Source organism: Myzus persicae, unplaced genomic scaffold (assembly GCF_001856785.1).
Source record: "Myzus persicae strain clone G006 unplaced genomic scaffold, MPER_G0061.0, whole genome shotgun sequence".
Classification (NCBI taxonomy): domain Eukaryota; kingdom Metazoa; phylum Arthropoda; class Insecta; order Hemiptera; family Aphididae; genus Myzus; species Myzus persicae.
Window position 1 is genome coordinate 44,167 of NW_019104233.1, and position 25,627 is coordinate 69,793.

The 25,627-nt window shown below is 30.7% G+C and overlaps 1 protein-coding gene across 2 annotated transcripts in view; it reads left to right on the forward strand.

The window, feature by feature from the left end:
• Positions 1-35: 35 nt before the first annotated feature.
• LOC111040281 (muscarinic acetylcholine receptor DM1) overlaps positions 36-25,627 on the forward strand; it is a 36,409-nt gene continuing 10,817 nt past the window's right edge. Inside the window, exons 1-2 of one of the 2 annotated variants that reach the window (XM_022324128.1) lie at positions 36-267; positions 20,354-21,165. In XM_022324128.1, coding sequence (XP_022179820.1) covers positions 20,601-21,165 — 565 coding nt within the window. In that variant the 5' untranslated portion in view covers positions 36-267; positions 20,354-20,600. Of the gene's footprint in view, positions 268-20,353; positions 21,166-25,627 lie in introns of those variants that run through there. The other variant, XM_022324129.1, reaches the window with a different exon arrangement.

The window sequence follows — 25,627 nt, forward strand, 5'->3', positions numbered from 1 at the left end:
GAGAGACGACAACGGGTGCCGAAAATCAATGAGCCCCCTGACCTGCCGGCGGGACTGCTCGCACAGCTTCCACAGTCCCGGACCAGCGGCCGCCGCATGAGCACGAACACTTTTCGGGCGCACGCCAGTACATACAACAACAACAACAACAACAACAACAATAATACAAATAATAATAATAATAGTAATAACAATATAAGTCAGTGTGTTCACGTGCGTATGACCGATGTGCCTTTTTACCAAAGTACACAATATACAACTGCACAGGTACTCGTCGTCATTAGTATGTGTGTGCTATTAATAATATACACGTGTGCATAATATATATATATATATATATATGTAGTGTTAGATAAATATAATATATTTATATACGTGTTATGCACATGCATGTATGTTTGTGTGTGTATATACATTTATTTTTATATGTTTGTGTGAATGTATATAAGTATAAATATTATACACAACTATTTTATTAGTATATTGTAGTTTAACGTTACGCGCGTAGGTGATACATATTATATTACACAGATACGTTGCATTTCGATATGATACATAGCGGTATCGTCGCGCTTGAAATATTTTAAACCGTGCAGACTTTACGCGGTACTATCGGCGCCGGTTATCGTCACCGAGCCGTATATTGTGGTCGGACCACAACGGTTTTCGGACTGAAACGCCGCATGTGCGCGACCGGCCGACGTTCGCGTTCTTTTCTTTCGGTTTTCTCCGCCGTCGACGATCGATCGGCTGGCCACAGGCAGATCTCGGATCTACAGCGATGATGTGATCTCCGCCGTCCGAGACCCGCGATCCGCACACGATTTACACGTACACACATTTACCCGCTTGAGTCTTCTCGCTGCAGTTCGTATGCAATGGGTGTACACGTAGGTACCGCTTTTTATCTTGTACGATGTTGTATGATATTGTATCGCTTTGCGCCGCCTATGCCTGCAGATAACGCGTGTGCGACACGCGCGCCTTGCCTTGCATGACCGTGGACACTGTTTGCGTCTGTTACACGTATTTTGGGTTTTAAATTTTTATCAAACCGTTCCGCCCGATCTGATAACGGCGATATCACGATGCATATTTTGTGCGCGCACACATCTACCTCCGATGTGTTTATATAGTGTTAGTGTACATTAGGTACATGTTCACACTTTATATTATATAGCTGTCGTAATATTTTGGCGCCATAGATCCAATCCGATTTACACCCGAGTATTTATATGGGTACACAGGTATTAAGTAGAGTGCCCCGTAACTGTCCTAACTATGTGTGACGATTTATAGCCTTCACCTGGTACACTCACACCCACCCGACGTCTTTTATCGTAGTCTATACGACTGTATATACGTATAAAACTATCTCGGCGATCATAAATCGCATCGACTTGTTGGCTGCAATACCTACCAGTCATAATTATTCATAATACCACTCATTACACGGTGGGGAGGGGTTGATATTTTTAAGTCACGTGATATTATTTACTATCCGGAAATCGGGCACGTAAATTCCTAGGATCGCTACGCGTATACTTCGGTGACTCAGTGGCGTGCTCAGCTTTTTTCAAAGGAGTAGATATGAATTTTTACTTTTTCTCAGACCACATAGTATACATCCGTTGCTTCATCATAATATATTTTATATGACAAAAAAAAAGCAAAAAGGAGGCGGGTATGACACCCACATCACCCCATGAGCACTCCCCTGCTCGGTGTCAAATTTATCATAACATATGAAATAGTACTATACATCATTGGCCATCTCAGATTCCACACCTGTTGTACTACTTGGATGACTAGGTACAACGGTAACAATGTTACTATTGGCGTAATATAAATTATAATATATATATATTAATGTACCTTATTGATTATTGTTCGAGGGCGTTTACCCGAAATCACGGTGATTGTGGAACGGCGTAGCGTTTTCTTATCACACCTATTTGTATACTATAATAGATACCTCCATATATAAATAGCAGTACATCACCCCGAATTTGACAGCTAGCACTGAAATCATAATCTATAGAACAATAGTATTGTTTGAATACAATTACATTACCTACAAACAAATATTTTTGTGGTTAATATTAGCACATCTTGATATTTGGGCATTGGATTTTTGACTTACAAAAACAAAAAGAATAGTCTTGTCTACCCGATGTAATTGTTAGAGTCTAACGAATAGTCAACTCTTTATCCAATGAATCAACTTCATTTAGTTTTAAGAACACTTCAAATTTTTTCAAGAGATCGCCACTATATTTTTTATATCAACCACATCCTTTGATCATCCATGTTGTGTCCCTAATTTTTACAAACCTTTTTTTTATATTACATTTATGATGTTTGGTGTATCAGCCGGTCCTCTGTCGGCTTTGGGTACAGCCATTATATAGTAACACAATTATTGACATCAAAGTCTGGTACATTTGTATGACGCTTGAATTTGCTTATGTTTTATTTTAATATATTATGTTAAATTAAAAATCTACTTCATACAGTTTCTCCTCTTATTTTATTACATTTGGATTTATTTTTGAATTTGCATTTTGGTTAATTGTTCACTTTATTTACATTGTTTACATATTTTGAAACTTTTTGTTTCAAGCATAAGGCCATTAGTTACGATTACTTAATTTTTAATTAAACTCTATTAAAGTATTTACAAAATTGTATATTATAATTGTCACTAGATAATATTTTGTTAAACAAACTGTTTGATTTTAAGAAGTTCAGAATTTTTTTGTTTTGTTCAGAGTTGGGCCTAAGTGTATCGTCGAGGCTTTCTGTCATGTTGAGTTTCCGTCGATCCTTTTCATATCGTTGACATTCCGTTAATAAGTGGCTTACTGTAAATATAATACCATCTTGCTTCGCATATAAGAGGTTCTTCTTTTGCCATAAGAAATCTGAGGGTAAGTCTTGTGTACCCAATCCTCAATCGACTAATCATTTGGCTTACATATTATTGCTCCTGGTCTTCTTCTTCTGCAGTTTATATCTCATTAAAAATGGTTTTACATAAAGTCATATAAAGAGCAAATAATATTTACCATTAAATGTTCCACACATCACACTCGTTTATATAATATTATATAGAAGTATTATTTCTACCTCAGTTGTAATTGCTTTAACAAAATCAAGTACTCAAGTGGTAGTCTTAAACTTGTCAATCCAAATTTCGGATCAATTCAAAATAACACATTGTACACACTTCTGCTTATTGTACGATGGCAAGAACAGTTTTTTTTTTGTTATTGAACAAATCGAATACCAACTGATCATTTTTTGGACTTTCGTGTCTTTCATCCACGATCTTAGCATGTGCTCAACATCATTATTGGTTTACTTGTGGATGCCTTGGATGTCCGTGTACGATAACACACTCTGAGAAAAAGTGATTTAAATTCATCGGTACACAGTTCATAGACACTCAGCCATTACTACTTAAATAGTAATCTTGGTGGTCAAAACGTGCACAAAATATTGAACAAACGACTAATGAGTCTTAACGTAACGTCGTAATTGCTCTTTTGCTTTCCATAGGACGGAGAGATACACACTTTGTGTTGATAAATTCGTTAACTATTTACTCTAAAATTACCTAATACCTGCTTATAATATTCTCCGGTAATGAACTGGTGAAGTTATATTTCTAACCACCAAAAATTGTAGTTAGTGAAAATGTGTTATATTTTTTTAATCTACTTTCTTCCTACATTCAATTTTACAATTTTTATTTTTTCTTATTTATAACATGGCTAATAATTTATTACACGTTGTGCTTGTTTTAACCACGAAAATATTTGTTTGTAATGTAATTATTATTAATTGTATTAAAACAATAATAATAATGTAAAATATTCTGATTCAAAAACACAAAAATTATTTATTATACAATGTGGATAAAATTAGTTTTACCCACTTCACAAAAAGATCAAAAAACCATCCATATTATGTAATAAAATGTCATTTTCACAAAATGAATACATTTCATGAAGTGGATGTTCACTTAATGAAAAGAGTGATTTCACTAAGAGGATGCAACATATCATATATATATTTTACACAGGATAATATTATCTGTTTAACAACCTCAAACACCAACTATTTTTAAAATTTTCTTTTGGAAAAATTTAAGTTACTCATTAGTTATTAGTTATTACATTCAACTCTAATATTTCATATTATTTTATTATCTTTATGTTTGTTGGTTAATCCGTCTATAGACTTGATAGTTTTTAATTAATAAGCTTTTGTAATTTGAATTTTCCCGTGCGTTGCATATTTTTCTCAGTGTTTAAGCACTCTTAATATTTACAGACGATTTGCACCTAAAGTAATATTATGGTATATATCAATGCACGTGAATTGAACACCGTATAATACTATAATCATCAAACGTGTACTTATGTCCCCGCTATATCGATTAAATGAGTTTCGACGAGGCTTATTGTCGTCGATTTTTCGTTATATTAATTGTATCGTCATCACTATTATTATCATTATATAATAAATAAATTGATTTATTAAATTTATTGTGTATAATAATGCGTACAATGTAAAGATAAAACTTTAGTTAAAACCACAAACAATAGGAACTCGTTAAATAACGCTCAACCTACATATTATTTATGGTTAAGTAGTACTTTTCGAAACGTACCTATTAGGATAATCCTTGTTATTACTCACTAGACAGTGGATTTTAAAACATACCCGAATAAAATAAATGTTATTTCATATTGTTCTGTGGTCGTATATACTATGGATATTGGCTATCAGTAATATAGTAATTTATAGTATAAAATATAGAATACTAATCAGTAACTACTAATTTAAAAAAAAAAAATTGGTCCCAGTCACAATTTATCCTAGTTTGTAGCACGAGTGTACACTACATATATAGTTACGTTAATAGTATTAATGTCAGTTATAGACATTAATTTTTGGTTGAAAAAGTGAATGAATAGACTTTAATTGGACCTTTTGACTGGCTTTTAGGAATTGAGTTACATTCGTTATACGCAATACATCACAGATTTTATAATAAAATTATATATTATTCTATTAAAGTACCTAAGTGCATTACTACAAAATAATATAAACATGTTAGATAACGAGACATGGAGATCTTACTTAGGAACTATATTAGTGTGATATAATTTGTCAACTAGGAAGGTATGTAGTTTTAAAATGCTCAACCTGGCAAAAACAGACTATACACGATGATTCACCTAGAATGATCACGTTTTTTTAAACTTTTAATAATGTTTTTATTGAAATTCTGAATTTTTAAATAAATTATAAGATGATATTTTCAATTTCTTGAATTTTACTGTACTACGATATTACTTAGTGTCCTGTGGTGATATAAACTTTTATTTTTAAAATGAGAATCCCTGTTTTTTACAGTACTTACATTATTTGGTGGATAATTTAATTTTTTTTGGAAAATTTCGAATAAGTACCTGATTCAAAATTTAAATGAATGTTCCTACAAGAATAATTATGGCACTTAAAAATGATTTTATAAAAATTAATATAAATGTAATAATCGACACAGTATTTATTACACATAGACAATTTACCATTGTTACTAACTATTAACATAAATCACTAAAATGTTCAAATCACCACATAGCTCCTATATCTTATACATATTTATTATCATGGCTCTATTATTCTCAGTACACAAAGTTGAAGATCTCTAAAACTACTAGTTTGAATATTGATTCTCATTCGTCAAATTTTTCATTATCTGAATAATAACTTACGGTAGAAATACTGGATTTTCATATGAAAACCAGATGTTATTGTTTCTTCACTCCTTAAGTAGCAAAAAAAACTTCAAGGATTTGAAAATATGTAAAAAGGTATATAAAAAAAGTAATAATAACTCCAAAAATCAGTCTTTGAATAACTTCTTTGATGAAGAGGAAAAAGGGGGGGGGGAATCATTCTTGGCGAATCACCTTAAGTATGGTTGTATTCAGTATGGTGTATAATATATCTCTAACCATCAATATTATTATGTAATTTTAAATTAGTTAACTATTTTTTATACATAATTAACTGCTCCCTTGAACAATGTAACTACGATCTAAATCATACGCCTGTGATCTGTTCTATTCATATAATATTATGTATATGTAATATGTATCCAGATTTTTTTATGAACAAACAGAGTAATTACTAAAAGTAGTATAGCTATTGGAAAATAATTTATTCGATCATTCTATAGTATTAAAGCCATTTTATTGATTTCTATCAATATTCATAATAACTTGTGATAGTTGTTTGGATGAATTTAAATATATATTTTTTTACATGCCAGCTTTATATCATGCATATATTTTAATTTATGTACTGTACTACTGTGTGCACATTGAGCTATGGAATTATGTACATCATATAACAATAACACTCATTATAATGATGTATATATGTATATTGTAACAGCCATTATAAATAATTTAAAATTTACCAAAACGTAATATAGTAAATATCATTACATTTCTCCGTTCTCAATAAATATTTATATTATCGTTACCATCATAACCCATTATTCCGTCAAAGAAATTAAATGAAAAATTAATCCACATATTATCATATTATTTATTTATTTTTTAATTGACATAGATACTGAGGACTAAGCATTAACCATATATCATCCTATGTCACTTAAACATTATATTTTTTTCATTTATTGTACTTCGTATACATTTTCAGTGTACCAATACAGAAACTAACGTCGATATTCTCTGCGAATACATAGATTAAGAGCTATTTCGGCATTAACTCAAATCGTGTTGAGAATATCTCTTCTGAATTAGTGGAAAGTAGAGTTTCAGCAAAAGCGGTAAGGGGTGTAATATATTATGATTTTGCAAAACAATAACAATTAAATCTACAGACTTACGGTCAAAATTAATGTCCAGAATTAGAAATACTTTGTTATATTAATTCCTTTGTATTTATGCGCTACTCTATTGACAATTGCAACATTATTTATTTAGGTTTACAATGTTTACATAATACATATTTTAAAATTTAAGTTAAACTTTAATTTAATGTATATTCAGAATTCCAGACATATTTTAACACATTTACAATTGTATGTTAGCAATTAAAAACATCACACAGTAAGAGCAGTTATTTTGAAATTAAGTATTTTCTTTTTAAAGAGGGTATCTTATATTTCTTTAAAGATATGAGGCTCAAAAATTTACAATTTCAAAGTGTCAGTAGCAACGATTGTAAACTCCATTACATCACCATTTTCAATCATTAGTAAATCCCTATTGGAGAACCTGTTTATACAAACGATTCACTAAGCTGTTCACTATTTTGTTGAAATTAATGAGTCCTAATAATTCGTCACAGAATAGTAGTGATCATGTTTATAATAATATATATTATTCAATTTATTATCGATTTTAATTTTAGATTCTGAATGGAGCGATGAATGTATTGATTTTACAATAATGTGTGTTTTAATATTTGTCGTGTCATTCATCACGTTTTGGGACAGTAAAAGGGTGAGGAGGGGGTCAAAAGTAAAAAATTTCCAATATTTTTCAAAAGCGGCAAGAAAAACAAACAAAAAATTAAGGAAAAACGGAAATCCGTGTTTTGACAGAATCGATTTTGGTTTTTTATGTAAAACTAAAAAAAAATACCATATAGATACATGGAATTTTCACTGAATTTTTATATTTTGAGTTGTCTATACACCAAAAGATTTTCAAAATATTTTGACTCGTGTTAAATTATATATAGGAATATTTATATTTTTCGATTACTATTTGTTTTTTAAACTAATGTCGATAAAAATTTTAAAAATACAATACGAGATTTCTCGTAAGCTGTTGTTAGTGGAAATGAAAAAAAAAAGTTAAGCGTAAATCCACAAAAAAATTTTATGAGGGTTTGAATTTATAATTTAGACAAAATTCGTAAAAATCAAGTAAATTTGCAAATTATTTTGAGTAAGAAATTCATAACAATTTTTCTTTTTATATCTAATATTTTAAAATTGAATAAAATATTCCTTTAAGGTTTGTTTACCTTTACCAAAGGAAAATTCCAAATTTTACCGGGGTCAAATTAAATTTTCATGAGGACTTGAAGTTGAAATTTTTACAATATTTGATATTTACTCCATTTCTCATAATATAGCGATTTCATTATTTTTGTTTTAATTCAAAAACGAATAACTGCAGATACTTGAAATTAACACTATATGTTTAATGTTTATATTATCAATTTATTAACTTGATAAAATTTTCAAAATATTTTGACTCGTTTTGAGCTGATTACGAACATTTTCCATTTTCAATTTTTTTTTTTGTTTTTTTTTTGTTGGGTCAAACAGTTTGGCAATTTAATACAAGTTTTCTGATGAATATTTACAATATCAGTTGAATAATATTAAAAATACACATACTTTTTTTTTTAAGCATTTAAAGTTCAAATTTTGTCAAAATTCATATTATTCAAAATGTACAAATAATTGTATAGTTGATCATTTTAAGCATTTTAAAACTTTTATAACTAAAGGTGGAACGAAGTTCCACACTAGTTGGTTATTCTGTAACCGAAAAATCTAAAAATATATAAGGGTAGTGTTTTTTTTGTGTTGGTTATTTTGTTCAAATGTGGACCAAATTACATATTAAAGAACCAAGAATAATGATTTATGTTATTTTGTTGTAAATTAAAAATACTATTCGTGGGTACTTGAAACTTTTAAAGTATATTATTATATTTTATACACACAATGACTTTTCAAAAATATTTTTTTTGCAAAAATGAATTTAATCTACTGCGTAGTAATAATGCTTACTAATAAAATAAATTACTTTAATCACAATAATATCATCAAATATACTAATTACTAAGCAATATTATAGACTGACAGACGGTCTTCGCTCAGAATTGTTTTTCGTATACTATGATTTTAATCATTAAATTCAAATTTAACATTATACATTACAGTAACCCACTAGTAATCTACTGTACAGAAAAGCGACATCCACTTACCCACTTTTTATTTATGTAGCTGTAAAGTCTACAGGTTTAATTAATTTTCAACGTTAATAATATTTTGATTTGCTTTATATAAAAATGTGAACAATTTTTTTCTTACAAGTTTTTAATAATCCGCAAAAAAAAAAGAAGTGGGACTTAATATTTGAATGTAACATAATATCAGGTTTGGTAAACACAAAAACTAGTTTAACATACTAAATTGTTTTGGGGTTTATTACGATTTCACATCTAGACCGTTGTTATGTCTTTATGAAAAACTATTTTAGATTTCGATTTATATTGAGCTCCTATTTTCAAGTTATCATAATTTGATTGAGTTTTATTGTTCATATAAATTGAATGAGCTTTATTTTTTCACCAGGCTAGGAGACAGAACTATGGGGTTTGGAGTTTTTTTTGTCAAACTGCTAAGGGAAATTATGTAGGTATAGTATATTAGGAGTTTTGACGGGACAAATATTTGTATGGCTTAAAATAGCGCTTACTAAAAACAATTAAGTTTTAAGATTTTTTAAAGTGTTTGGCCAATTAAAATTAAGGTTGCTTTATCGTATCAGCTATGTCGATTTAAAGTGGTAATATTCAATATTAGGCATGTGAACTAGTAATTTAAAATGTATTTTGATTGCCAGGTGGCAACTGGAAAATGGCAATAGGAACTAAAGAATCAGCCTGGATCAAATGATAGAGATAAAGATCGAATTAGTGTGTTTTAAATTATCAAGGGATTGTTTTTAAATTATTTACATTAATACTGTGCTTTGACCTCATACTTGTTTTTTTTTTAAATATTTACAAATTTTGGAATACTATTATAAAGAAATGGACTTTGTCATAGTGGCGTACTGTGTAAAAGACTACCACTAGAAACCTGTATAATACACATACTTACTTCATAGGTGGGTGACTGACGAGGGACGTATACTCACTTGAAGTGCTGCCCTTTGTTCGTAATCCTCGTGTAACTCGTTGCGTCGGACCAGAAGTGATGAGATTCGTAAATATACGTATATAAAACTCGTTTCGTCCCTGATTGTCTAGTCGCACGGCTCAACATTTGATAGATTCACGAATGGTAAATCAAAAGCGTTTTAATCGGACGGTGCGGTGGACACGGAGAAAAAGATCAGAGTGCGATGGCGTCCATCATTCTCTATTAAGGCTGGCCGATGGAAAATATCACTGTAACCCACCTGCCTGCGAGCACATCCAGATTTCTACTACTTATATATTATACTTACTTACCACGTTGTATATGGTCGAATGTATTGAACGTAAACGTGTTACCGACACATTTTGCAGGCAGTGGAAATCTGGCTTGTGCAAGGTGTCTTTACACAGCAACATCGCACTGTGTGTATTTTTGTGTATACAGTCAATACGTCGGGTGTAAAATATTGGTAACATTTACTCTACAGAAGTTGAATATATTTTAACTACAACGACACGATTCAGACGATGCAGTCCTGCCTCAAGGGTTTGCACACAACCGTGGGCAGTGTCCCGTTACACGTTTGGACGCCCCTGAAATTTTTTTTCAGTTACGGCCTTCAGGAGGCTTAGATAACAATCGGGACACGGTGCACATGTGTAAAACTGCATTCTTATGGAAAGTGTCGAAAATCCGAATTAAAGCACAGTACGTACAATGAAGTCTGAACAGGCAATCGCTACAGTTGATATACATTTGGTTAGGTACCAAGGTTCACATTGTACTTACCTGGTATCCTGTGAACGGGCAACGGAAATATTTTCCTCGGTCAACACCGAATTTTTTCCTCCACGTCCGTCGAGCCGTTAGGTTCTTGTTCAAGTCGCTTTCGCACGAGTGCGTGCTAATAATGGTGTGTATTACAACGAATTCCAGTGAAACAAGTTATGTACCTACGTGTATATTATGCGAGCCTAATTTCCGGTCCGGCGAAACGCTTTGCCCGTTTCCCGAGGATTACGAGCAAAGGGCGGCGCGTCGAGGTAATTCCAGCTGGTTTCCACTTCACCTTTTCGTTTTGTGCTCCTCGTACATCTAAAACGCAGGTAGCTGCCACGTAGGAAAGGTAACAAAATGTTGGTAGCATATAATATTATGTCCACCTAAAAGTTCAACAATGTCCAACTCTTCAATACACTGACCCATATAGGGAAACCGGGCATTAAGAATCATAATATCATGCCCCCTATATATTATTCGTAGGTTACTTGTAGGAATGCACATTCTCATATGACATTCATGCGCTTTTACGACCATCATTACTGGTATTTTTACATTTTTTGAGACATTATTTAGTATTCAAAAATTACCTTACTGTAGTAACGTAACTAATAAACAATTAAAATCTAAGTTCAATCCATGTTTAAGATTTCAATCCTCTACAATTTTAAGTACCTACCTATAATTCATGATGATACATTTTTCGGTATTCACTATATTTTGCTATTCATTATTTGGATGACCTAGGTAAACATTTTATCTACGGTATTTATGAATTATAAAATATTGAATATTGACAGTTTAGCACATAAAAACTTTTTATTTATATATTAAATAACTAAACTTTTGAATAATGACGAGGTATTGCTAGTTCGCTCGTTAAAACCAATAAAACGTGTTTGTTAAACTAATTGGCTCAACAGTTGGTTTATTTTAAAGTATACGTACTTTTTTATGACACGTTTTCAAACTAATAATATTATATTCTCAAAATGTGTAATTCAACAAAGTATTATTAAATCATTAATTGAATATGAAACTCAAATAAATGAACTTTATTATGAACAGTAAAAACTATACTATATTAAATTATTAAAGTTATATTTTGAGAACATAGTTGACAAAATATTGGATAACGTCCATTATTTATATATAACAAAAGTTATAAAAGTTGTTTTAGACATTTCTGTTTTCTTCACTATAATTCATTTAATTTTTACATTATTCATATGTATTTTATAGATAATATAATAATATATTAAATTCCTAGGTATGTCAAGAGAGATTAATTACCTTCACTATGAAATAATGCAAAAGTTTTCGAATTGGATAATTTTCAATATTCATTGGTCTATAAATCAAAATATGTTGTCAAAAACAACTATCATGTACATAGTACATTATTAAAATTGTTCCGTGGTATACTCGTAGTTTAGAGTCAAATAATAAAATGTTGCGGCTCGGCGTGGCGCGTTGGCTGCTGCCAGTCGTTGAATGCGACTGTGAGTAAGTAACGGTCATATCGACTAGCTCCCGGATGGGTGACCACCCGGGTTCATAGTAGTTAAAAACCTTGCCACACATACACGTGTTTGCTACCTACCGTAACAACCGTAACAATCGTTAAAAACAACCTAACCTACAGTACCAAACTTACCGCTACAACAGCTAATGTGGGCCTTAGTCGCCGGGCTCAAGTTCGATAAAAAAATTTAAAAAAATAAAAAAAAACAATAAAATGTTATCGACACTTATTTTTATACGGAATTAAACAACAAAATAGTACGACAGAGGTATTAAAAAAGCACAATATGATCAATGCATGCCCATGAGTGATATATTGGTATCTTCCGTCATAAATTTTAAATTTACGGTGATGGTATTAAATTATAATAAGTAAGAAGTAATCAATGAGTTTCGTTCGACGCTGTACTGTAATAATCTGTTTAGTGTTTACTATACGTACATTGTTATATAAATATAATACATTATAGTCAGACCACTATAAAGCTAAATACTTGTTAAATTATTAATGTACATTTTACCTACGTACGTGATGAATCTCAACATTTTTAAATTAATCTTATGATTATGTGTAAAATTGTAAACTGTTATATTTAGACTGTACATTAATGAATATTTTAATCTTTTAATTTAGTGTCAATGAGTTTAATTCTGAGAAGTTGTACCTATACCTATGTGGCTATGTAAGAACAGGCGAACAGCTGTGTCACAATTTTATTATGCCTTGTTTATGTATTTTGCGTCCCATTTTCTAGGTTTCTACTAAGTGTTTTCTTTCAATTTAATTTGAATTTAAGAACGGTTACGTTGTATATATATTTTTATAAACCTTAGGTTTAGCATGGAAATAATTCAATAGTATAACATATACTAAAATTATCGCAAAAAAGGTGGAAGGTGATAAATATTCTATTTAAAAATAATTTGAATTAAAACGTATTATTTTTATATTAAAATAAATTATCTGGTTTATACGTGTATCTTATCAGGTATTTTGAATTTGGTTGCTTGTTTTTTTTTCGTGAATATAAATTGATGTAAAGAGATGCCGCCGGAGTAAAATATACGCATAATGGAAAAGTAAACGGTTGAAGCGTATTTCCGAGACAACCCTCACGGGGTAACTATATTACTCGTACAAAGTAAAATTGCATTGAGAAAATTATTAAAAAAAAAAAAAAGCTGCTTTTAAATTAAATTCTTATTTTACATTTTTGTAACAACATTCTTACTGATAAATGTTTTTACACTTTTACTTGCTACTTTAAAAAAAAAACCTGATCATGGATCTACCTATAGCTATATTTGCTTTTTTTAATTTAATAATAGTCAAAATGTAGCTATCAAAACCCTTCTAAAACCTTTTTTTCACTTTGACTATACTTCTCATTTCTTCTCATACAAAAATAAAATATTTATTACAGATTCATGAGGTTAAAGGATAGGAGCACCTACGTGAAGTTTTCTAAAGAAATAATAAACGATTTATAATTTATAAATTTATGTGATCTAATATTGCATTTGTCATCATGTTGTTTGGATTATGTAGGTAGCATTTCTGGTAGCATTTCAGGGTTGAACTTTTGCATTTTTATACTATTGTATATTAAATTATAAAGTATAAATTATATTAGTATACTAAATTATATTAAATGGTCGAACATTGATAAAAATGTATAAAATATTGATATTAAATATATAATATACATAGGCCAAATATCCAATGGATATTATATTTATTGGTGTATGCATATTTTTAATAATTAAAAATAATGAGTTGTAAGTATCTAACCTGCGATCTGCCTATTATTTTGATTATATTTTAGCAATATATGCTATATAAGTATCAGGTAACTACTAAACAATATAGCTATATGTTTTCCATTGTGATACTAATAATTTCATAGATGTTTATAAATTTATAATAATAATTCTGCTGTTTTATACTTTATAGTATACAATATTATAAAAAAATGTATACGCAAATGACTTAATAGTTTTTAACACTATTATATTATGTGAATAAAACTTTTTTTAATTTTTACATAAATCCACCAATGAACGTATAAATAACGACGATATTATTTCATTATATATTTTCTATTTAGTGAAATTATTACACTTAAAATGGAGGCATTGGTATTCTGTTAATGGTTCCGTCTTGTTTTCATTTCCTCAATAATCCACCTACAGTTCATTTACACGGCAATATAAGTTTTCTCTTCCTTCCTCCATTTCCATATCATTTCACTTTCCTTCAATACGTATATTGCAATATAAATGTACATTATTACTCCGTTTCCATATCCATGATTGAAATATTCAATTATTTTTAACATTTCTCAATACGAACATATATACAATTGTGATTCTTTTATTGAAGATCATTCATTATTATCAATACATTTTTTTTACACGCGATTCCATTATTTTTATGTCGTTCCAAAACAAAACGTTTTATATTTTTTATCGTTACCTACCATTTTATAAGTTTTTACTTTCTTGAATGACAACATGCATTTTCAATTCCATATTTTTGAGCAGAATATTTTCCGCAATATTTCGATGTATAAAAATCAAATTTCAGACAAGTAGTTAATTAGGATTAGGTAAATATTTAAAGTTTAGAAGAGTGGAGTAGAGGGGCAAATGGTTAATCAAAACTTTAAATACTTATTAGTTATATAAGTTTATAACTAATAAACTACTAGTCCAAAATAATTTGTATACAGCTATCAAAATACTTTGAAAAATATTCAGTTTAGGAACTTGAAATTAAAAATGTATGTTTTAAATCAAAAAAGTAAACTCATAAAAAATTATTAGGATTTATAATTGATAAATATTTTTTTCCAAAAGTGTTGTTTTGTAACACCTTAAGAGATATGTAAGAAAATTCATTTTCAAAAATGTCATTTGTTTTTTAAGTTATAAGTGTTCTTTGATAAAAGAATTATTTTAATTAAATATAAATTTAGTACATATAACTATATTAACATTATCAATACTATCAACGACAGTATTTTCAACAGTTTTTTAGGTGACACTTTGTTATTTGATCTTTGTAAATGTTCTTAAGCCGAGTCACATAGAAATATATATTAAGGTGACTTAAAGACTTTAAGGTTCCCTAAAATGTAACGAACCAATTATGGGCCTCTTGATAATGTTTAACGGACCATCACTTCACTGTTGATACATTAAATAATAGTAATAATAATTTTTTCATTTCTCCAACAAGCAATATTTACAAGATGTGAATAAAATGAATGGTTATTATTAGATCACCCCCAAAGCCAAAGGCAGTGCTGGATGTGAGAGTTCATGTGAGTTCATTCAAATTAACATACCGAAAAAAATACATGGTAATTATTTAAAAAAATTATTTAAATCAAGAGACATAAGTTTTCTTTTTAACTGTTTAAAATTCATGAAACGTAGGTTTCAAAGTATTCATATACTTATTTTATGTTTCATATAAAAATGAGTGAATATAAAATATGGTACAGATTGACAAAAGGTAGTTCTCAATTCAGGTAATATTATATTAATGTCTTTAATAAACGGCGTGTTATAATTATGAGTCGGTGAATTAATTGTATTAATATACTTAAAAACAACAGCAAAGCCATGCATTGTATGAAGAGACTTAATGTTTGAAATTGTACATTCATATTTCATTACATAAAAAAGTTGTTGGGAAGCGACTAGGCAGTAGTTAGTAGGTATTGTTTATGTATTTTACCAGAAAATTAATTAATTTTTATTAATTGATGTAATTTTTTAATATGAGAATTATAAATTCTAAGCTTTACCTCAAATAGCTATTCCATAGAATACTATTGATTGCACCAGAGATTCATATACTATTGTAGAAATGTAGACATTTCTTCATGCAACTCAATATTGGAATTGTGAATCAACAATAACAATATAGCTTTAAATTTTTAAATTGTTGTATGAATAATATTATGGCTAAATTATGTGTTGTAGGACGTAGGTACATATAAATCAGTATTTTTTCATTTTTCTCTCGTTTTTCAATCGATTAAACATCACCGGATTATGTTTATGTTTGTAAACATGATCGATGGTTCTTTCAAATAGAATGTATTTATTAATACAAAATGTATTCAGATCGTTTAACCTCGCATTAGGCTATTAAATAAATATTATAATATTACACGTTCGGTCATATATTATTATGTTTTGGCATTTTAATAATTGTATGCGTTCGTATATTTTTATAGTGATTGTACAATATAATTAGATATCAGATACTAAATGATTAATAAGAACAGGTAGCCACTGTCAGAACTGGTATAATTGTAGGTATCTATACGCTGTATAGCAGTGGTTGCCAACCTTTTTAGTTATGAGGACCTCCAATTATGTAAAAAAAAAAACTTTAAAACCCACTCATTTAAAATACAGCCATACAGGTGTACAATATAAACACACCCAAATAAGAAGATAGAAGAAATATAGACATGTATAAATTCATATAAAAAGCTTGATGTTGATATACAAGTTAAAATTTACTTACCCTTGCGGGCTTAGATTCTCGAACAAGGTCTGAGGCCTAATACCACATTGTCCATGAGTTGGGAACCGCTGCTGTATAGTATTATTGATGATATTATCATAGTTTTTGCCAATTAATTATTAAATCACATATTTGTAGGATACAATGTAAATACAAATAATATATAGTATTACTATAATATAGTCACATGTCCTGGTATAGTGGTATCTTGTTTTTAGCTGTATTCATAAACATTCTAAACGTTGAACGCGGTGGTTATAGGTTAGGTATACACCATGACTGTACTGTATGTCATCGTATGTGACATATGTCACAACGAAAACGAGATATTATTATTATAATATTGGGTAGGTATAGGAAAACGTTTTGTAATCCGTACCTACCTATACATAAAGGTTTAACGTATACATTACAAAAAATGGCAAACAATAATAATGCATAGTAGGAAAGTACTATATAACTATTTATTATATATTTAAATATTACTAAGCTATATCATTATCATGATGCGATACAAACGATTATCGTTATGTTTATCGCATATATATATTGTACATATAATATTGTCATAGCTATACAGTCTCTGCCACACGAAGATACCGACGAATATGATATCATAGTCATATAGTATATAGTGTGAATGTGAGATGCCCAAATTATTCCCATCATCGTATTCCTCTAAAGTAGTATTCATTTAACCTGTACAAGGTACATACATACTATGCATACACCAATGCACTGTACAGTGTACATAGCCAGATAGGTAGGCCACTTAATGCTAAAATATCGCTCGAAACGTAAACGACTCGAAATCTCTCAAAACTTGAGTGTTTCTTATTATACCACCGACATTAAACGATTAACTCGAGAGAGAGAGTATAAGAAATTAGTGGTCTCGTAAAAAAATTACTACCTACCTTGAAAAATAATCGTAAACCTTTATGCATAACGTGGTTCTATATACGACACTAATCTGTTTTTGGTAATCTTGAACGCGTGTTAGAGAAATGTATAATATTGTTCATTTATATACTTTTAACGTACACTTAAATCTATTATACATAGGTGAATAAATTATAGAACTATATACCGCAGATTAATTACATTTTTTTATAATATTTGTTTTTCAATAGAACTGCTATTTTCTTAGCAAATCACATTTTTTCTAGTGTTATAATAGACATAGTAATTGTATTTCAACCATGTATTATACAATATGTTTTAAAGGTAAAAACCACAAAAAACGTCTGAAAAAATGAGTCTTATGTTTAAATAAATTGGCCTGCGTATTTGTATATTATAAGTTATAACTATTGTGTAATATGATTATTATTTTTATAACGGTTTCACGAGGGTAAATTGATCGTCGCCGAGCGAAGGGCGTTTTAACAACGTACGTGACATATAATAACACACTACCTTTCCTATCCTTCAACTGCTGTCGCACACATACAATATATCATTCTAAATGGCATAATAATACATTTATTAAAAATAATATGGTTTAATTATAATTTATAGCGTGTTAAACAATATAATATTAACGTATACCTATATATGTACAATATTTACGACGGTTATTCGTTATTAAATCGAAGGATTTATTACCATAGATCGGTTCAATCTCAAAATATTTCAATTTCTGTGATTTAACTCGGCCTATTTGAGTGATGGTAGGATGGGGTGTTTGAGTGAGAGATTGCTACGGAGAGTATAACTTCCTGGATATACATCATGGATTTTACTTCGTACATATTGTAATTTAAAGTTTATGGATTCGTCTACATATAGGCACCACAGGCGTTTACAAAATAGCAACCTTTAGGAGTAAAGGATTTTTAAACGCTATTTTACTCGTAAACGTTCGACACAAAGCCGACTATGATCCCTACTCAAAGGGCCAAATATTTAAAAAAAAAAAAAAAGAAAGTAAAATCAAGTTAAAAAATACAATTTTGTTGACATAATAATTTCTCAGTGTGAGATTTTTAAGTTGCGTAATGTCAGGCACTGTTAAATTATTATAATAATGAGATGATTACATTCGAAATTAATTAAAATTACAAGAAAAAGAAACCCGTTAAATTTCGTTGTACAAAACTAATTAAAATTAAATAAATTTGTATACCAATAATATTGACTAGGGAAAGGTTAATAATACTTTGTATTATAAGGTATACCCATGTCCAAATGATAACGAAACAATAAAAATAAAATTGGACTTATAAATTCATAATTAGTTCTGATGACAAATGAGTTACTTTTCAAGTCTGGTTTTTTGTTTGTACTTAACCGGAGATGGAGAATACGCGAGTATTAAATTAGATAATAATTTATACATTACGGGGACACACCAGGTACATGGAAAAAAAATCATGATAAATTAATGACACTATCTATATACAGTACTGTAATAATCGTACTTAAAACAAAAATTATTTTTAAAGAATACGGAAATCTTGTGAGAATAATTTTAATCTGGTAGTCGTCTTTTTTATAACGTTGGAGATTTTCAGTCAACAAAGCAGTTGTATATTCCAAAATAATGTTGATGCAATGTTTAAATCTGTTTTGTAATATACGTTATTTCGTATTATGTATCTGTCAGTTGATTACACGCGTTCTCACGGAAATTAATGTTATTCGTTCAGCCGAATAATATGAGAACATATTTTATATTCAACCCTAACAATAAGCGGTACATTTCCGCATGGTCCTTTGAATTTGTTATTTAAAATCTGACTTCTTAATGGAGCATATTCAGTACCTATTATATGTATACATAGGAACCCATTTCAACCCTCTGAGGAGTGAATTAAGAATACACAGGCGTTACTCAGGGAGACGATTATAGAAATCGAAAATCGAAAAAAAATCATTCGTTTCGGTCGTAAATGAAGTAGGTATATTTACGTCTTTCTTTTATCACCGTATTTTTTTGGGATGACTTATAAATACGTTCTAAATAAGTGTGTATAGTAAACTTTATATTAATATACGTTGGTTTGTAATGTAAAACCCTATAAAATGAAAAATAACATTGGCAGTGAAACGTATAATGTACATAATATACGTCATTGCTCTTTTAGGTACAACTTTTGTAAAACATATACCTATATACGTCAATGGTCGTCAAAAGGTTTTAGAAAAAAAACAAATTACAAAATACACTCATGAATATTAAATATTTGTGTGCTGAAATTCGAAATTAAAATCAGACGTTTGAACTTGTTGATTTTTGCGTCGTATAATAATATTATTTAAATTGTGCAGGCATGCATACATTGTAAGTACTTATACTCACAGTGGCCATCTACCCAGTACTTGGTAGATACTTGAAAAGCAATTTTTTTTAGACACAAAATGTAATAATTACCTTACAGTTTACCTATCTGCAAATCTATCCCTAAATTATGATATACAAATGTAATCAATAACAATTGAATGTAATCAGATAAATTGAATAATAGTAACGCTATACTGTTTCGATGTGTTTTCGGTTGCAGAAACGAAAACACGTAGCGGTGGCGGAGGAGGAGGCGGTGGCGGCGGCGGCGGCGTCGGAGGCGGTGTTGACGGCGGTGCCGGTGGTGAATACGACTACTGCTGCGACGGCGGCGGCGGTGGCTGCGGCGTCGACGGTGGCGGCGGAAGTGGTGGCGATGGCGGCGGCGGTGGTGTGGACGGCAACAGTCACTGCGGCTTGTGCCTAGCCCGCTGTGGAGACACCATGGAGACGAGAATGGCCGCGTAATGAACGCGCTCGCGGCTCGGGCGGCGTTGTCTGCACTGTACACCGCGTCGACGTCGTCGTCGTCACTCGAGGCGGTGGGCGCCCATGCGTGGACGACGGTGGCGTCCGCGGCCGCGGCCGTGGTCTCGAACGGCACCACCGCGGCCGCCGGGCTGGCCGACGGCGGACCGCTGCAGCCCAGGTTCACGCTGTCCCAGACGGTGTTCATCGCGCTCGTGTCCGGCATGCTCAGCTTCGTCACCGTGTCCGGCAACATAATGGTCATGGTGTCGTTCAAGATCGACAAGCAGCTGCAGAACATCAGCAACTACTTCCTGTTCAGCTTGGCGATGGCCGACTTCTTCATCGGGCTCATATCCATGCCGCTGTTCACCGTGTACACCATACTCGGTTACTGGCCGTTCGGTCGGCACGTGTGCGACGGCTGGCTGGCGCTCGACTACCTGGCCAGCAACGCTTCCGTGCTCAACCTGCTGCTGATCAGCTTCGACAGGTACCTGTCCGTCACCAGGCCGCTGACGTACAGGGCCAAGCGGACCAAAGGCAAAGCGTTGCTGTTCATATGTAAGTGTGCACTCGAAAGATCATCGTTTTCGACAGACATTTTGTGCTACTTGAATATGCGATGATAATGTATTAACTGTTTGAGTTGTAGACTACCGTGTTATACTGTTGGTCCAGGGTCTGAGTCGTAAAACAACGAAAATCGTTAAATGAACGCTTGTATTACATGGTACCGACGGAGGGCGTGGTAAAATGTACATTAAAGTAATTTCTACTATAGAATGGTACATATTCAATTTTTGATACAATGACAAATAAGAATTGTATAAACGATTTTTTCGAATATATTTTACGTAACCCTCCTCCGTCATAAACGAGTTCTGCGTACGCCACTGATATTGTACGTCCTCGAAAATGAAGTTATATGCAATATAAACTAATGAAAATATTTCTATGTTTATGCGTCTGAGCATAATAATATAGCATGTACGCAAGTGTATATAAAGTGCAAGGACCTACCTACACAACGATTTCGCTTAATAGATTCAACATCTATAATACCTAATATGTGGTATTTGTTATGTCAATATTAAATGAGCTAAATAGGGTTTTGCTAGTTTGCTACCCACACCTCCAACCAACCCTGGTTCTAACATGATGTAGTTCTGCCAAGGTGCAGATACTCTTTACATTATAAGTTATGACTTGTATAAGTTATTGCATAAAAAGTTTTTAAATTTCCAAAGCACAACAACAAATATTAGTTCAAACTTCAATAAAATATAGTTTATACTGCACTCGTAGTTCAAAATCCAATTTGCTAAAAACTATTATATATTTCAATATAGGTACCTAATACGTTTGCAAGAATGAGGGTCTTTGTTTGAAATAAAGAATACGCAACTAACTGTACTACTTAATCACAATATTCGAATCAATAATTAACATATTAAGTCATAATTAATATATCATTTTAATGTAATATTGTCATAAATAGAGAAAAGTATATATAAATATCGAGTAAAATTGATAAAAATATGAGAAAATGTTATTTTTTATTTTAAATTATACACGCTGCGACGTTGCAACGTTTATAGATTGAATGCATTCGTGTATAATATTTAACAAAACAAAAAAAATTACTAACAGAGAAAAAATAAAACAAAGCTAAGATAGAGAACATTAATAACGGTATTATATGTATATCTTATATACTAATGATGAGAAACATATCCTACATTATTATAGCTAAAGATTTCTTTCAATGTAGATTTGATTAACGGCAAATAAAATATGTCAAGTAATCTTACTATCATAAATTGTGTATCCGGATACTGAATCTTTCTAAATTGTGTGACGCTTCAATGCAGCCACTTATTAACAGTTAAAATTTAAAATTTACTTAGAATTACCTACCATAACTCTTTCACTTTTTCTCAATTTACAACGTTTTAACAGGGGGTACTAAAAAAAAGCATGTGTATAGAAATCAGGAGAAGCTACACATAAATATCTAAGTCTTTTATTTGGTACTCGCGGTCCAGTAGTAATTCATTTGCACCATAACCGTATATACGTCAACACCTCGCTTTTCCTATGCATGAAACGACATAATTCTATATTTTCCTTTGTCGAGGTTGAGATATAATCTGACAACACTGAACAAATTTGTAAAATTAACTAGAAATTCTTGAAGAACAAGAAAATCTTCGATTTTTGAAAAAGTGTAAGATATTTATGAGCCATCAGTAAAAATAAGTAGCCGACAAGGATAAAAACAGAAATAATAATGGTGTTTTGACTTTTAACAATTAATAGTTATTTGTTGTTACTAACGCCAAAAGTAACACAATTATTAATATTATTCCTATAAAATATATAATATGATATTGAATATTCTATAAATTATAGTCTTTTGAAAAGAGTGTTATGAAATTAAAAGCTTATGAATTTTGTCTATCATTTAAAGGATTTTACTGTAGTTAAATTTTTCCAACAGGCTCTCTCAAGATACTAAGAAAGAATTGTATATATAAATATACTATGTAATTTATAAAATACTGACCACAGATATTTTAGTATAATTACAAAGTTTTGTAACACAAATCACAATTTACAATATAAATCCACTTTAGGATATTGATTATCAGTAAGTTTCTCATTATTCAAGTTATTTCAGACTTTCTAAGCACCTTATTATAAATTAAATATTAAAATATATCATGTTACTACTTGCAGCAACGAATCCACAGTCAATCCGAAATAATCCAAAAAAAATGTTCATTGTATTATATTTATGCAATGATATAAAAAAACTTAAAATATAGTTATAAGTAGGTAATGGAAAGCTTTTGATATTTTGAAATAATATTTTGTTGCATATTATATAACTATATAAAATATTAAAATACCAATGATATCGGTAGAATAAAAACAAATAATTTTAACTTTAACGTTCGAGAATCAATCGAAAAGTTTCATCCGGTATACATATAATTGTGTGGCGAATAAGCCAAGCCAAATTTGTAGATGATAGATTTAAACAGTAAACGAAACCACAACAAAATTCCTGCTCCTTGCTAGTATTGGAAAAATCAAATAAAACCGAGAAGTCCATTCTCAATGAAGATCCACCCACCACCAAGGCGCCACTGCTTATGCAGACAGCCATTGGAGAAACTTAAAATAAAGGCTAGATTTCAGCGGAAACAGACCGGCGACGTCGTGGTACCAAAAAAGTTCGATAAACCGGAAACGCGCATGAAATCTTTGCATGTGGGTGAGCTGACGTTTATCTGCAACACTGGTCACTGCGTGTCGGTTGATTAAGTCTGATGTGCAGCATTCAAATTAAGACGAGTCCCAAGCTTTAGACCGAAGTAATTTCTTGGCTAGGACTGTGACTTTGGGAAGTCAAAAGTAAAAAATTCCTTGTATTTGGAAAAATAATCGGGGGAAGTAAGTAATGACATTTTTAGGCTAAACCAGTTTTATACAAAATCTATTTTGTTTTCTGTTGTAATTGAAAAATTAATAATTGTAGTCCCCTGCTCACCAAATATATTTTTAAGCATTATAATCTAGTCGTCTAGAAATGATATAATTTTAAAAATATTTTGGCTATTTTGTGTTATTTATAGAGATTTTAAATTGTTTACTTTTCAAATTTTTTTTGATGATAACATTCTTGTTTTTAGTTAAAATAGCTTACGAATTAAATTCAGATTTCTCACTTACTCACAATGTTTATGAGAATATTTCATATACAAATTTAAATAAAATTCAATATTTAAACAATGGAACTAAAAATATTATGATTCTATGTATTCTGTTTTAATTTATAAAATATTATTTTTGAAGGAACTTGAAACATATAATATAAGCAAAATATTATAATATATGCAATTTGAATTTGGCAGAAATTAGTTCAACTCACCGTGTCACTAATGGAATTATAAATTATTTATAGCAATATAAATAAATAATAAAATATTCTTAGTAATATATGCTGACTTAGGATTTATCATTGAATTCAAATTTAACACATCCATTACAGCGACCTACTCAACGTTCATCACTCGACACCTACTATATATAGAGCAGAGCTATCATGTATCAATAATTAATATTTATTATTTATGGTTTTATTTATGCTTTCGTCCACCTTGAGTTTTTAGTACAAAGTTATAAATTTTCACCCGACACATTCTGTGGATGCACCACGCGCACCGTACTACGCGTAATACTACGTCATGTCACGTATTTTAAAACTTTTCATACAGACATTTACAATATAATAACTTTATGACAAGTGTAATATTATGAGTTTCATCGTTTTTAGACTGTATAAAGATTAATGTATTGTACAGTGATGTACACACGATAGACAAATACAGCGCCAAACGTGTAAGACCCGGAAACAATGAAAACTCGTATGTAATTTAATACGATAATAATATAATATAGGTCCTGCTCGAACAATGTAAATTGTAAATAATATCGTGTGTGGGTTACTACGGGCGTTGTCACTAATCCTTGCCAACAAGTGTTGTCGAATTCGCGTATTATAAACTGCACATAGGTACTTATAAGGACGACTATCAGATGATTTGACAGTGCCTGGTAACGGGTAGACTGCTGTATGACAATATACTCCACATGGTAGTACATGATATACATATTATAAATACATATTATAATGCAGCTATAGTCGGATTACGGACCGTGATGAAGATGTCGCCATTAAATATTGATTAATGTACAGAGTTTGATAGGCAGCCGCTAACAGCGAAACGTACCATATTATATTATTATTATCACGGTTCGTGGTATAAAGCAATGCAAAAAATTCAAAAATTCATTTTACACTATACGCCATTAATTGTGCAATAATTGTATGAATTGAATTCGTAGAGATAAGCACAGGCATGTTTTCAAAATATATATACAATTTTGTAAACGGTTCAAACGAGTACCTACATGTATTCGGAATAAGAATAAAGTAAAAATATAAACAAGTATA